The sequence below is a fragment of the Misgurnus anguillicaudatus genome, unplaced genomic scaffold (genome assembly GCF_027580225.2).
Source record: "Misgurnus anguillicaudatus unplaced genomic scaffold, ASM2758022v2 HiC_scaffold_33, whole genome shotgun sequence".
Classification (NCBI taxonomy): Eukaryota; Metazoa; Chordata; class Actinopteri; order Cypriniformes; family Cobitidae; genus Misgurnus; species Misgurnus anguillicaudatus.
The window spans coordinates 147,939-163,570 of NW_027395283.1; the positions used below are offsets into that span (position 1 = coordinate 147,939).

General features: G+C 33.5%; 2 protein-coding genes across 3 annotated transcripts; both read right to left on the reverse strand.

Annotated features, from left to right (window-relative positions):
• Nucleotides 1–3,318: 3,318 nt before the first annotated feature.
• On the reverse strand, nucleotides 3,319–13,108 carry LOC129438713 (butyrophilin subfamily 2 member A2). 2 transcript variants are annotated; one of them, XM_055197573.2, is made up of 9 exons: nucleotides 13,007–13,108; nucleotides 12,400–12,502; nucleotides 12,231–12,290; nucleotides 11,532–11,882; nucleotides 9,386–9,490; nucleotides 6,667–6,732; nucleotides 5,032–5,076; nucleotides 4,852–4,878; nucleotides 3,319–4,684 (listed from the first exon to the last, which is right to left on the reverse strand). In XM_055197573.2, exons 3-9 carry the CDS (start codon nucleotides 12,286–12,288, stop codon nucleotides 4,143–4,145), a joined length of 1,194 nt encoding a protein of 397 aa, XP_055053548.2. In that variant the 5' UTR covers nucleotides 12,289–12,290; nucleotides 12,400–12,502; nucleotides 13,007–13,108; the 3' UTR covers nucleotides 3,319–4,142. The 2 variants fall into 2 exon arrangements, with proteins under 2 accessions (XP_055053548.2, XP_055053547.2); XM_055197572.2 differs by lacking the exon at nucleotides 13,007–13,108 and adding an exon at nucleotides 12,767–13,000.
• Nucleotides 9,911–11,421, reverse strand: LOC141363241 (uncharacterized). The gene is made up of 5 exons (XM_073865831.1): nucleotides 11,405–11,421; nucleotides 10,963–11,269; nucleotides 10,695–10,832; nucleotides 10,112–10,654; nucleotides 9,911–10,018 (listed from the first exon to the last, which is right to left on the reverse strand). The coding sequence occupies exons 1-5, from the start codon at nucleotides 11,419–11,421 to the stop codon at nucleotides 9,911–9,913; spliced, it is 1,113 nt and encodes a 370-aa protein (XP_073721932.1).
• Nucleotides 13,109–15,632: the final 2,524 nt, after the last annotated feature.

The window sequence follows — 15,632 nt, forward strand, 5'->3', positions numbered from 1 at the left end:
ATGAGGACCACGTGATTTTCAGTACTGTTTAAACCACTATCTAAGCAAAACTCTCAAAATTAAAGATCACAGTCGATAACTTAACCAAACACTGTGATCTGAAATTCATCAGAGAAATAAACAGCATCTCTTTCACTTAACATACAGCCAAAGCAACTCAAGCAGTCCTCACACCCATTTTTATATTTATGCCTTGGGCAGAAATGTTTTAAATGATAGATATTGTGAAATTTCACTGTATGGATAAAATGAGTTGTAGTTTCAACATGTAAGTTGTAGTTTTCTTATCTTCCTTTTGGAGTGAACCTTAAGCTTTTTAATTATGAGGCTTGCATTAATGCAAATCACTATTATTATCCTGCATAGGCTGGCAGGCTCAGGTCTGTGTAAGTTCACCCTAGCAACCGATCCCATAGACTGCCATTGTAAAAGATGCAGATGGATATTTTTGTGTCATAAAGACAAGGGGGCGGGCCCATTTGACTAAATCAACCAATCAGCTTCTCAGGATCATCATAAAGCTATCAACCCATGTCCTAGTAACCAGTTTCATAGACTTTCATGCAATGGGATAACTTGAAAAGTAAGCTCAGCAAACAGCCAAGACTTGAAAGTAAGCTCAGCAAACAGCCAATAACAAATCACATTCACTTCCTGTTCACACCCTATAGCAAACCCAGCCCAAATACTGCCAAGCAGCCTTTGGAGTTTCATCATTGGCAGCTTCCAAGTCACTCCCTAGCAACCAAAGACAGTACCCTAGCAACCATGGGGGTTGGCTCTTTTAAACAGGACTTTCAGCATGCCACACATGTTAGCAGTGAATAATTACATGCTAATAATGATGAGCTATTAATGGATGCAAAGTTGTGTTGCTCTGCAGTTTAAGTATAAAATGTTAATTCTCACAATAAATACATGAAACATTGTAACGTTTTGTGTCTTGAGTTTTGTCACAGTATAAGCAACACTCACATTTCTTTAAGTAATGTACTGAAGTAGTTTTGCATATTGTTTAAATGCTCAAACATCAACAATACACACTAACTAAAGCTGTGAAAAGCCATAATAGCAGTGCTTTTAAGCATTTTCAAGATTCATCAATGCTCTGCCATCTGTAAGTTGCTTGTTAGTTTTGGTTTTCATAGTTGTAATAGCAACATGTTTGTTCACAGCCTGAAAAATCCCTTAGGCGAGCCACGTACAGTACATGTATCTGAGCCAAGCACCGCCCAAGAGTCCGACAGACATGTAAAGCAACCAACCACAGTTTGATTTGTTTAGTTTCATGTTTAGGGGTTTTTCCAGGTAGACAAACATGTCTTAAGGAAATCTACCAATCAGATGATGACTTCAAAACTCTTGACTTTCCAGTCTTGTGTGTCTTTACATCAGATGTTAAGCAACTGACTGCAAAGCTTTTTGAGTTCATTCAGTTAAGTGTTTAAAGTTGTGCCAAATTATATATAAAAATTAATTAAACTATTAGTTTAAGTTACATCTGCTTTATTTATTAAGGGTGTTGAATGAGGAATAATAGGTTGAGTTAACTTAATGCTTATGTAAAGTGAACTTGTAAAACACGTTAAGTTGGTGTTCATATAGTGTAATAAATTAAATTATAATAGAAAGTAAAAAAAGTAGAAATAAGAAATAATTCACACTCTTAATTCTGTCTCCACTGAAGTTCACATGAAACTGCATTTGTGTCAATCATCTTCATTATTGTGGAGAGAAATAAGATGTCCATGTTTTCAAAAGCAAGGGATTGTGGGTAATCCTTACATCATTTTAAACTTTAATAAACCTTAAAGTTTACGTTGTGTATAGATTTTGTAGGTTATTAAGTCAAATGAAGTATAAAAATATAAAGTATACTGATGGTTTAATAAAGTATTAAACATAAGACTGAAGAATAATAAAGCTATGAATGATATACAGGTTAGATTATTTCTAAAGTAAAAGTCAACTTAAGTGTTAATGAAAATAAAAGATGTCTCACATTGAGTGTTGCACATTTACAACACTGAAACTAACACAAACATTTACATCAGTCTGATCTCAACTAGTAGGACACAATGCCCGCAACACTAACATCATGTGTTCAATTCTCAAGGAGGTGCACATACTGATAAAATATACAGTATACACTGTTAACCCAGATATTGTCTTTACTTAAACAATCAAGTAAACATCACTTAATATTTTCTGTTTTACTGTAAAGCCAAAGCTTAAAACGTTTAGTTGATTTAACTTTTGAGCTTACAAAATCCATTAAACTGAAACATTCAAGTAAAATGAACTTAAAATTATTAGTTCATGTTGTGAGGAGTACCCATAATCCTTTACGCCTGAATATTTATATATTCTGATTATTTTCTGATAAGAACTTTCTCTACTTAAATATTTGTAAATAAAATGTCATATAGGTTCAATCTCTTATATTATTGATGTTGTTTTGTTATAAATTATAATTTTGTGAAGTCACTGCATTTTTGCAATGAAAAATGATTCATTGGATTAACTCAATAAAATTGTGGGCAGGATTTCCATCCAATATGAATGTGTACCCCTAACTCATAAAAAACTGCTTTACACAATGAAAATATATTGAGTTAGTCCAACTCAATTTAAAGTAAATGGCAATACTCAATGAGTTGCCTCAACTCAATTTAGTTTAGTCTGAATAACTCAATTAAGCGTAGTTTGAATAGCTCAATGTAGTGTAGTCTGAATAACTCAATTCTGTTATTTCATCTAAAACGTTTGTATATCATACTAATTAGCATAAGCACATGTTAGCATGCTAATAATAATAACACATGATACTTTGGATGAACATGTGAGAAGAGACTGATCTCCAAACAGACATTAACACCGTTAGTGCTCATTGAGAGTAATACCTCACATCCACAACCTAACCACAAGTGCCACTCTTCTGCACGATGGTAACCAAACAATTTGAAAAAATATAACACAAACACTTCTAAATAAATAAGATAAACGGACATTAAACACTATTAAGTCTTTCTCTTTACCTAAAAATGCATAAAATAACACTAAATTAAAAAAAAAAACTCTCCAAAAGCAGTTGCATGCAAAGCATGCTGGGAAATTATTTTTCCAGAACCCAAACTCAAACTAATTGTGTTAACGCAATTAAAAATAAATCAATAAATTATAGTACATATTCATTTTGTGTCAGACTAATTAAAAATATATACTTATTTCTCTTAATGAGGTTTTTTTTATTAATTGAACACAATTTTAATGTGTCATGTCTAAGAAGGGCTTGAATCATTTTTTTGAGTGTGTTCAGGTGATCAGTATTTCCGTACATGAACCCTGTTCAGAACATTTTATTGTATTTCTCTTCACAGTACTGACAATGTATGTCAAAAACACAGTTTTGTGTGTGTTTCTGTGGAGAATCACGTTTATTCAATGTTTGACTTAAAGTCAGTCATTAATTTTGTGTTATAATACCATTTATAACATCAAAAGTAACATAAAGTGATAAAAACTAAAGTTATATGCAAGAGGTTTCCTCACAAATTTCTAGTAATATCCGGGTTAAGAGTGCAGGAATATTGGAAGAAATTAAAACATTAAGTCTATTCATCTTAAAATTGTTGTTACAACAACTTGTATGTTTAAGTAAACTTCACTTAAAGTTTTTAAGTAATTATTACTTAAAAATTTTTAAGGCAACGATTACCTTCATTTTTTTTAAGTAAACTCAACTTATCCGGCCTTACAGTGTAGTTTGAATACACAATCATCACAATAAACAAGAGCATTAAAAACACGTGTCTCGTGTGAAGTGTCATAAGATTCAGCACTTCATCTCTTCATCCATCAGGAAAGGATTGTCTCTGTTATTTAAAGCTGAAATGTCTCGACAACTTCAGTCTATATTCAACAAAATTGACGTGTCCTCAGTTCATCTAGTCGACATCTTTGCATCCTCAGCTGTAGATTAAACCTCAACAATAAATCTTTTGTTGCTTGCTTTGTCCACAACACTGACTTGACTGTGATTAATGTGTTTGTCATGTTACGGAGCTTCACATCTACTGTACAGTCAAGTTGTAGAAAGTCCCACTTTGGGATTTCCTCACCCTGTAGGAATTTTATTTTTATCACGAGAGATCCCAAATGATGAGCGGTGCAGGGTCTTCAGACAACTGTTGACCCAAATAAAACATAGGATACAGTTTCTCATCAAATTTCTGCTCAGTAAAGGAGTTGATGTGACGCTTAGAGTCCACATCATAAAACGAGACCCGACCCGCCTCATAATCCACAAACACCCCGACCGTCTGAGGCTCTTCACTTAGAGGAGGAGGATTCAATGGATTTGTGCATTTCTCCAACGCTTTGTCTCTTATACGCACAGCCCAGTATCCGTGCTGAGGACTGAAATTGATGGAGCCCTTTCTGTTAGCAGACTCTTTGGCCACACCTAGATGCCATGCAGGTAAACCCTTCACCTTAACCTCAAAGTAAAAAGATCCGGTGGTGAATCCTTCCTTTCCAAGAACACAATGACGTGTATCAAACTTGTTATTTTGCTTTGCGTCTCCCTCCTCCACTGTTGTTTGTTCTTTAAATCTCACTTGTTTCTCATCAGGAGACACAACGAGACGTGGATGAGCCGAATCAGGATCCAGCGTCACATTCACTGTTAAAATATTTCATGATGATCAGGACAATTATTTAGTATCCAAAATCACACACAAAGCATTTGATATATAACAAAACAAATAAACACGGCATGATAACAAACAAATTTGTGTGTGATTTCAATCACTTCTATCAGTAATGAAGTTATAAAAACCTTTGACATACCTGCGTATTTTCTCAACAATGCGATCTCTGAAAGCACACAGATAGTATTGAGTTATACAGAGATCAGAAGAGACTTAAGATTGTAAGAAGAAAATAAAAGATTGACAGTAAAATCTAATAATCCATTTGACTTGATTGATCATGCAATGAAATCATGTTTAATAATGAAAAGAAATTCACCTCTTTCTACAGTCATGTTCTCTTTCTGTAAGAGTTTCTCACGTTCTAGAGTAAAAACATCAATCAAACATTTCAATGAAATGATTTAATATTTGGTAAAATGATTTTATGTTTGTGTTAATATCACTTGGATGTATTTACAGGTTTATCAATATGTGATCTGATCTTCACAACGATAAACACAAACAAATGGAGTAACACACAATCAGTGATAGAGTTTCATCTCTTATGTCTTTGTAAACACTGACAGTACAGATGAATAAACTATCTCACATAATGTTGTAATATTCATGAGATATCTGCTGTGAATCTTTCTTCAGATCATGTCTAAGCGTGTTAAAGATGAAACGACTCTGTTGTTGATTTATGGCTGTGCTTTAGATCATTGGGACTCATTCACTAAACATGCGTATGCACAAATTTGTTTGTGAGATGTGTGTACAGTCGTTTTACCTAACAAATCCCGATTCAACAAAAACTTTTATACTAAAATTTTTTTTTAATGTACACTGTAAAAAATGTCTGTAGAAATTACAGTATTAATGGGTATTACTGGCAACTAGCTGCCAGTAACTTACTGTACATTTTACATTTATGTTATTTACTGGCAACATTTTGTTCAAAGTTAAATGAACATGAAACATTTTTTGACTTTATCTTCTACAGTAAGTTACTGGCAACCAGCTGCAAAATTACAGCAAATTTTTTAGAGTGTATGCAAAAACGTACACTGTAAAAATACTTTGCTGCCTTAAAATTTTGTTTTAAATCAACTCAGATTTACAAGTCATGTCAACTGAGATGAGTTGTCACAACTTATAAAATATAGTTGAGAAAAGTCAACTTAATTTTATAAGTTATAACAACTCACCTGTAGTTATAACAACTCATCTCTAGTCAAGATAAATAGTAGTAAGTTGAAATGACTTGTAAATCCGGGTTGATTCAACAAAAAAATTTTAAGGCAGCAAAGTATTTTTTACAGTGTAAGAACAACTTAGACCACATGTACACAATAGTCATGAACAAGGAAAAAATATATAAAATATATAACACAGATAGATATTATAGGGTTAATTTTCCTTGTTCATGATTATTGCGTAGGCTACGTGTGTTTTAAGTTTTTCTTACGTTTTTGTTTATTCATTATTTGTTAGTTAAAATGTCCAAATGCACATTTCACAAAAAAATGAATGCGTATGTATGCTTAGTGAATGAAACCCATTGACCTGTAACAACATGTTAGAAATACTTTTGTAAATCTTTCATCTTTCTTCAGTTCGGTGATTCTTCAACTGAGATTAAGCTTCATATTACAAAATTATTCTTGTGAATAACAAATCATTTGTGTTTGTTGTATTCAAGCAGCTCAAACCAACAGCTTCAATCTGGTTTCATTAAATGAACTGAAGGTTTGCTGTAATTCATCTACGATTTCTGCTTCATACTGTAAATGTTTGGCATTAATAGATTTAAGTATAGTCAGACATAAAACATGAAAACACAGAGATGCTGAAACAAAACATTTATGCATCAAAATGACTTTAAAATCAAATATATAGCTCATTTGACAGCATCAATATTTATTTAATTGTATTTATGATCTAACTTAATAAAGTCAACAGAAGAAATTACCGTTATTTATTTTCCTGTTTTCATACTGTATTTTCTGCTCTGCACTTTCTTTCTTACGCTGTAGCTCTGTAGATAAAAACATTGAAATGAGAGAATTAAGACAGGAATAACAACTGCATACATACACTGTAAAAAATTCGGTAGAAATTACAGTATTACTGGTTTTACTGGCAACTAGCTGCCAGTAACTTACTGTAGATTTTACATTTATGTTATTTACTGGCAACAGTTTGTTCAAAGTTAAATGAACATGAAACATTTTCAGTCGTTATCTTCTACAGTAAGTTACTGACAACCAGCTGCATAATTACAGCAATTTTTTACAGTGTATCCCATTATTATTACTACATTACATTGATTTATTTGTATTTTATCTGATTAAAGATTCGTCTATGATATTGTGATGATGGTGTGTGTAGTCTTATGTTCATCACACAGATCATAATACTGCTGTGATTTCAATTTGATTTATATTTCTTTACTTAAAAAATGGCTTCTTTAATAATTGAAGCATACACTGACCAACCTGATCTCACGAATTTCCGTGGCATAGTCACGGAATTTTGTGCCCATTTTTCCGTGGCATTCTCACGGATCTCCACATTTTTCCGTGTCCCTGCTACGGACGGTCTTTTTCAGTGGCATTCTCATGGATTGGTTACTCAACTGTTTTGTCCTATTTTCTTACCATTTTCGCTTCGGTTTAGGGTTAGATTTACATGAAATGGCATCCTTACCCAAACCCAACTCTAACCCCAACACCAGACGACAATTGTTTTAACCCCTTAGGTGGCGCAAATACCTTTAGAGTGGGGGGGTGAAATTGTGATATACATCTTCAAATTAATATAACTCTGGCATTTTTTGGTCTAGAAGCCTAATCTTGGTCTTGTTTTAAAGAAGACACTTTGGGGGTTTTCACAGAGGTGAAAAGAGGTGAAAATATTAAATATTTAAATTGTTATAGGAGTTTACATTTGTTTTAATAAATAAAAATAATTCCATAACATATTAGTTTTATAAATAAAACTATAAAAATGTAAATGTTTCAGAAAAGTAATAATGCAGACATGAAGCCATAAGTCTCAAGTAGTTCTGATCCAAATTTCAAGTTAAAATCACAAAAAATGAGGTGTGTGTCACACTTTTAGTGGTTTTGCCAACAACGGCCAGTAGGTGTCAACGGTTTGCAGCATACACTTGTGACAAATTATTCAATTACTATCACTGCATTATTATTACTGCAAAAATGTTTTGAAATATGAAAACTACATTCTTAGAGCTTTCCAACAATATATAGTTTGTCAACATTTTTGAAGATTTATAATATGATATTAGAATTATGAATATATAAAATTAATATGCATTCCTATGGGGGGTGGGGTCATGTAACTAAAAACTGTCACTACATTATTTCTATCATCAAATGACTTTGAAATATGAAAACTACATTCTGAGAGCTTTCCAGTGATATATAGTTTGTCATGATTTTTTAGGTTTAGAGTAGGGTTTTAGTCTTATAAATACGTAAAAACAAATTAGGCCTACCTGTGGCCCCGTGACATTTTAGAAACTGACTCTCATTACGTCATAATTCTCCCAAAATGGCAATGAAATATGAAAACTACACACCTAGAGCTTTCCAACAATATATAGTTTGTCAAGATTGTTTAGGTTTAGAACAGGGTATTAGTGCTATACATATGCAAAAACAAATTGAGTCCAACTGTGGCAGTGTGACATTTTAGAAACTGACTCTGACTACATCATTATTTTCCCAAAATGGTGATGCAATATCAAAACTACACTCTTAGAGCTTTCCAGTGATATATAGTTTGTCATGATTGTTTAGGTTTGGAACAGGGTATTAGTGTTACAAATATAAAACAACAACGTGGGCCCACCTTTATACTTGTGGCATTTTAGAAAATAGCTCTCACTATGTCATTCTTTTACCAAAATAGTGATAATAAATGAAATCTACACTCTTTGAGCTTTCAAATGATATATAGTTTGTCATGATTTGATAAGAATTCACATGCAAAACACTGAAGTAAATGTTGGCGTCCCTCTGGCGGGAAAGTGACATTTATCAGGATATAAAGGTTTTGAGGCGCACTCTCTTTAAAATTGAATCAATTACTCTCCCTACATAATTTATTTTATAAAACACTGTTGATTTATGTATTCTAGAGGCTTAGACCTTTCCAACAATATATAGTTTGTTGTGATATACCTAAAATTTATATGGAAAATATTGACGTAAACTTAGGTGTCCCGTGAGAGGGACAGCGCCACTTAAGGAGTTAAGTTTAGAAAATATAAAAGAATAAATCAGAAAAAATAGTAAACCAATAGTTAAAGTAACATACTAATGCAAACACCAAATCTAACCCTAAACCGAAGCGAAAATGGTTTGAAAATAGGAAAAAGCAGTTGAGTAACCAATCCGTGAGAATGCCACGGAAAAAGACAGTCCGTAGCAGGGCCACGGAAAAATGCGGAGATCCATGAGAATGCCACGGAAAAATTAGCACAAAATTCCGTGACTATCCCACGGAACTTTGTGAGATCATGTTGCAACGACACTCCACAGCTGATGTGGTGAATAAAGCTGACACAACAAAGTCAATCTTTATAACTAACTATAGGCATCACTATATACTGTATAGTATTCACATTTACATTGCATTTAGGATAAAACAAACATGAACGTTACCTTTCTTTTTACGGATAAAGAAAGCAATCAGTATTCCACCGATCAGACAGAGCAGAACAAAAACTGAGACGAGGATCGCTGTTGTCTTCCCAGAGTGACTTTGATCTGTAAAACCAAACAGAACTCAATGTTTACTGTCAAAAATCACTTTACTGTTTGAATAGAAATATAATAATATGATAAAGTAGGGGCTATCAAACATTCTTGATGTCAAAGACCAGGAGATATAATCATCATCACCATCATCATCCTTATAATCATCACCAAAACCATCATCATCAACAACACCTTCATCATCATCATCATCATCATCACCACCATCATCATCCTCAACATCATCCTCATCATTATCACCATCATCCTCATCATCATCCTCATCATCACCCTCATTATCATCATCACCACCATCCTCATCATCCTCATCATCATAAACAACATAATCATCATCATCACTATCATCATCACCATCATCCTCATCATTCATCATCACCATCATCCTCAACATCCTCAACACCATCATCCTCATCATTCATCATCACCATCATCCTCAACATCCTCAACACCATCCTCGTCATTATCATCACTACCACCATCACCATCATCCTCATCAACATCATCATCATAAACATCATCCTCATCATCACTATCATCATCACCATCATCATCCTCATTATCATTATCATCACAACCACTATTGTCATCACCATCATCATCATAAACAACAACATCATCATCATCACTATCATCATCATAAACAACATCATCACTATCATCATCACCATCATCCTCATCATTCATCTCATCATTATCATCATCATCACTATCATCATCCTCACCATCATCATCCTCACCATCATCATTATTATCATCACCACCATCATCCTCATCATCAACATCATCGTCATCAACATCATCACCACCATCATCATCATCCTTATTCTCACCATAATCATCACCATTACCATCATCATTCTCATCATCATCACTATAATCCTCATCATCACCACCATCATCATCATCACCACCATCATCATCATCATGATCACCCTCATCACCATCATCCTTATCCTCATCATCACCATATTTATCACCAATACCATCACCATAATCATTCTCATCATCATCACCATCCTGATCATCACCATCATCCTCATTATCATTATCACCATCATCCTCATCATCACCATCATCATCCTCATGATCATCATCACCATCCTCATTATCATAAACAACATAATCATCATCATCACTATCATCATCACCATCATCCTCATCATTCATCATTACCATCATCCTCAACATCCTCAACACCATCCTCGTCATCAACATCATCATCATAAACATCATCCTCATCATCACTATCATCATCACCATCATCATCCTCATCAACATCATCATCATAAACATCATCCTCATCATCACTATCATCATCACCATCATCATCCTCATTATCATCATCATCACAACCACTATCTTCATCACCATCATCATCATAAATAACATCATCATCATCACTATCATCATCATAAACAACATCATCACTATCATCATCACCATCATCCTCATCATTCATCATCCTCATCATCATTATCATCCTCATCATCATTATCATCATCATCATCATTACTATCATCATCCTCACCATCATCATCCTCACCATCATCATTATTATCATCATCACCACCATCATCCTCATCATCAACATCATCGTCATCAACATCATCACCACCATCATCATCATCCTTATTCTCACCATAATCATCACCATTACCATCATCATTCTCATCATCATCACCATCCTGATCATCATCCTCATCACCAACATCATCATCACCATTATCATGATCATCACCATGACCATCCTCATCCTCAACAGATCCTTGTCTTTTAACTCAGCCATACATTTTAATCTATAAACACTCATTTAAACTGTTTGTAAACATAATCTTTCACAGAATAAATCATTGGATTTTAAACTGTTAAAAAAAGCAAAAGGCTGGTATTTTTTTGATCTGAAACTCTTTCCTCAATGTCATTGATTAAAAACAGACAAACCCTACACACAAGATGATTGAAGAGCATCACAAGAAACAAATCAATCCTTACTATAAACTCATTCAATGTTAGTTTTCAGTGGTTTACTCACCTTCAACTTTGAGATTAAGAGTGATGTCATCATACCGGGATTCCGACTGAACGAAACATTTATAATCTCCCTCATCGGACATGTCGACTTTTGAGAGTTTAAGTGATGTGTTTCCTTTCTGTAGTTCCTCTTTAAACAGTTGAGTTCTTCCTCTATAGGAGCGAAGTTGATCTGTGTTTTTATCTTCATGATCTTTATAGAGATGAACCACTGATCCTTTGAGATCAAGTCTAAACCACTCTACTCTCATGTCCACAGCACTGATGTTGTTTTTAAGAGAACAGGGCAGAATCACATCTTCACCAGATACACCCATCACAGGACCTACAGGTCCAACTAAAACAAAATCATCTGTTCGTACAGAAAAGTAAACATTTAGCTTTTGTGTCTTCACTCATTACAGAGTTTTAGTTTCCTCTGAATGATCATCATCTACTACAATTACCAATAAACAAAGAGAAATAAAATCACAGATACTGAAATTTGTTTCGTGATGCCTATATGTAATTTTTTTCTATAAAGTTTGATCAGAAAATAAGTGATTAATGCATGTCTAAACTGTATGACTGATTAAGTATAGAAACATTTTATAACTGCACAATTCATTACTTTCATTATACACTCATTCACATGGTATTTATTTCTGACTACAAGTTTCGACAAGTGTCTCTCTCTCTTGCTCTCTCTCTCCATGTTTACCTGCTTTTACATGCGTAATTCCAGTAACACTCAGTAAAATCACATAAATGAACTTCATCTCTGAAGGACAAAAAGGAAATAAAAAACAATTATTACAATCTGGCCACTCACACAGATACAATGATATGTAATGTACTAAACCATTTCATACAAATTGAACAAAAGTCACCTATCAACGTCTGATCTCAGTCCTGTACTGACAAGTCCTCCGGGGTTTCTGCTCCAGCACAACATACATTGGTATTCGGGTTACGGTTAGAGATTACAAGAACCTGTAAATTCATAAACACATTACAATATATCACACCTGCTCAATACCAGCTTTTAAATACATTTACCTGTACATTTATAAAATGAAAGTAAATAACTGATCAATATAAATGCAAATACATAGCAGTAAACACGGCAAGGTGTCAATGATTAAAGGAGTCCCGTCTATGGCATATTATTAATAAAGATCACTGTTAGGATGCATCATACAGTATGTAAAAAGAGTCATAAACATGTTAAGAAATATTTGTTTTTTTAGTACTTACCTTAAACTGAACACTGAATGTGAATCAGTCATGCTGAGATCCTAAGAACTGGTTTAGGTTTTTTTTGTGTCAGAGTACACTTGAACAGATGTCACACCCTTTACCTTATAGCTGATAAACAAGCTGCTATAACCAAACCGTCTACTATTCTCTACGTGTCAATGTTTACTTTGCTATATCTAGACTATAAGGTTATAACTTTGTTGTAATTTAACTTTAATAAACATATTTGCTACTTACATTTTCAAATCTTTGACTCGCTGCGTCCGTAACTCGATCAGTCATTTATTCAAACCTGTTATTTTACATTCCTTAAACTTTAAGGGGCGGTTTCCAGGACAGAGATTAGACTAGTTCTAGACTAAAATAAATGTAAGAGCTGTCCAAACTGAAAACAACTTGTACTTACATATCTTAAAATACATCAGTGCCCTTTGTTTTGCCTTAAAATGCACACAAGTAATGTTTTAGTAAGGCATGTTTGTTTTAAACTAAGTCCTAGTTCTGGCTTAAGCTAATCCCTGTCCGAGAAACCACCCCTAAATGTTTCATAAATTCTGACTTGTGATGATAACTCGATAACTTGCTGTAATTTAATGAGCAGAAAAAACACAGAATGATATTTTTAAATCTTTTAATACATGACATACAGTTTGAATGATTTGATATCTCAAAAGCTTTTCATATATTTTGACCAGAATAATCTAAAGATGATTTATCCACATGTGAAAGATTCATAGAATTCAGAAGAATAAATCTGATCTCATACTGTAGTTTAACCCTTGTGTGGTGTTCATATTTCTGTTACTTAGACAGTGTTTGTGGGTCTAGTGGACCCGCTGTATTATTCTTATCTTAAACCAATGCAGTCATACAAATTTATGTATAACTGTTTACAGATGATTACTTTAGCCTTATTGCAAGTAATATAGACAGAATTTATGGTTAATATTTGTCATTTACCACTGGTAGAGGACTATTTATAGATTAAAGTGCCATTCGTTTTTGTGATAATATGAAATAAGACAAGAAAATTCTATTCCCCCACAGATGTTTATCTAAAAGAAGTATTTTCTTCACTTTTTCATCTCAAATAAGTTTTTCATCACTTTGATATTTAATTATTTGAACTTAGTTTGAAATTGTATACATTTGTGTCCGTCTACACAGAACAAGCCTCATCTGAAAAGATGCGGTATTATAACACATTATCTACACTGAACACATAACCTGTTCATGCCAGCCTACACAACACATAAGAAGCACATTTTATTGTGTAGCTGTGTTGCATATGCTTTTCTTGCATTTTATAGACGTATACTGTGTCTTCCTGTCCATCTTATGTCCACACACACTGCAGTACAATGCGTTGCTTTTGGCTACAACCTAAAATGATGAAAATGCTTGGATATGAAATTTTACTTTCTCTATTTCTCACTCTTTCTCACACACACACACACACACACACACACACACACACACACACACACACACACACACACACACACACACACACACACACACACACACACACACACACACCATAGGTTTTGTGGTAAACTCATGTGTTCAGGCCAGGAATGGTAATCAATACACCAATTTACCATGATTAGCCTACTACACTTTTACTATAATACAACCATGGTTATTTTTTGTAAGGAATATAATGGTAAAATGTAGAATTGTTCCTGTTAGACAAAAGGTAACGTTTTTGGGAAAGTGGGGGCAGACAAGTGTTCATGCTTGATATATAACATGTTGTATCCTTGCGCTGTTACGGCAAGTGCAGAAGGACAAAACTCTGACATGCATCCATCACATATGTACAGACATATATACAAACACACTCATGCACTCACAGGAGTCCCAGATAGGAGAAAAACAGAGTAAAGTTACATAGCACATTCAATTTTCACTCTCTTATTACCCCCGGGTCCAGTGGACCCGAACACCACATATGTAATATAAATGTGTAGGGGGGTGTACAGTGTACAGTCATTATAAAGTTGGTTGTTTTTATGTTCTTTATAGAAAATGAGCCAAGGCCAATGAATCTGAGGTTGAAACAACAATTAATTGCATAATTTTTCTTTTAGTAAACATTAAAAACGGGTCCCACAGACCCGAACACCACACAAGGGTTAAACAATGCTGAGTTGTTTTTACCCCACGTCTGGATAAATATTGAACAAACAGTTTTTTTAATGAACCAATGCTACTATGCAAAACATTTTCTTCAACCAAAAGAATCTTTATCTTATGTGTTGTGATAAACCAGTTTGAGTTATTGTCCTGAGTTCACTGGAAATTTTCATGAAAAACACTCCTGAATTCTTTATATATAAATGAAGAGTAAAGGGAATTTTAGTGGCAGTGCTTAACAAGACTGAAGATCTACAAACAACATATTTTTTAAGGTAAGTTAGTAAATATTAGATCTGGAATACTAACTTAAAAGTAAAAAGATTTATTATATTGCACACATGACTTTATATCTTATGGAGGATCTTTGGCTTTAAGTAAACATTGTCATGCTATAGATTTGTGCAACATCAAGCAACCTTATGCAACATCAAAACATTTATTTGTATTCAGAGCTGCATTCATTAAAATTCATATGCATTCATTTATATTTCTCTGGTCAAAAATATGTTTTAAATATATGCTAAATACATTTTTGTAGAAAGTAAAGCTTAATTAAATAAATTTTTGAATTTGAAAATATTTTTATTTTTAAGTTTGATATTTTAAGATATTCATATTTTAACACTTTCAGTTTTAACATTTATTACAAAAAGGTATTTCAGGGGCAACAAATACACTTTGAATTTTACAACTTATATGGCAAAAATATATTTTTTTCATA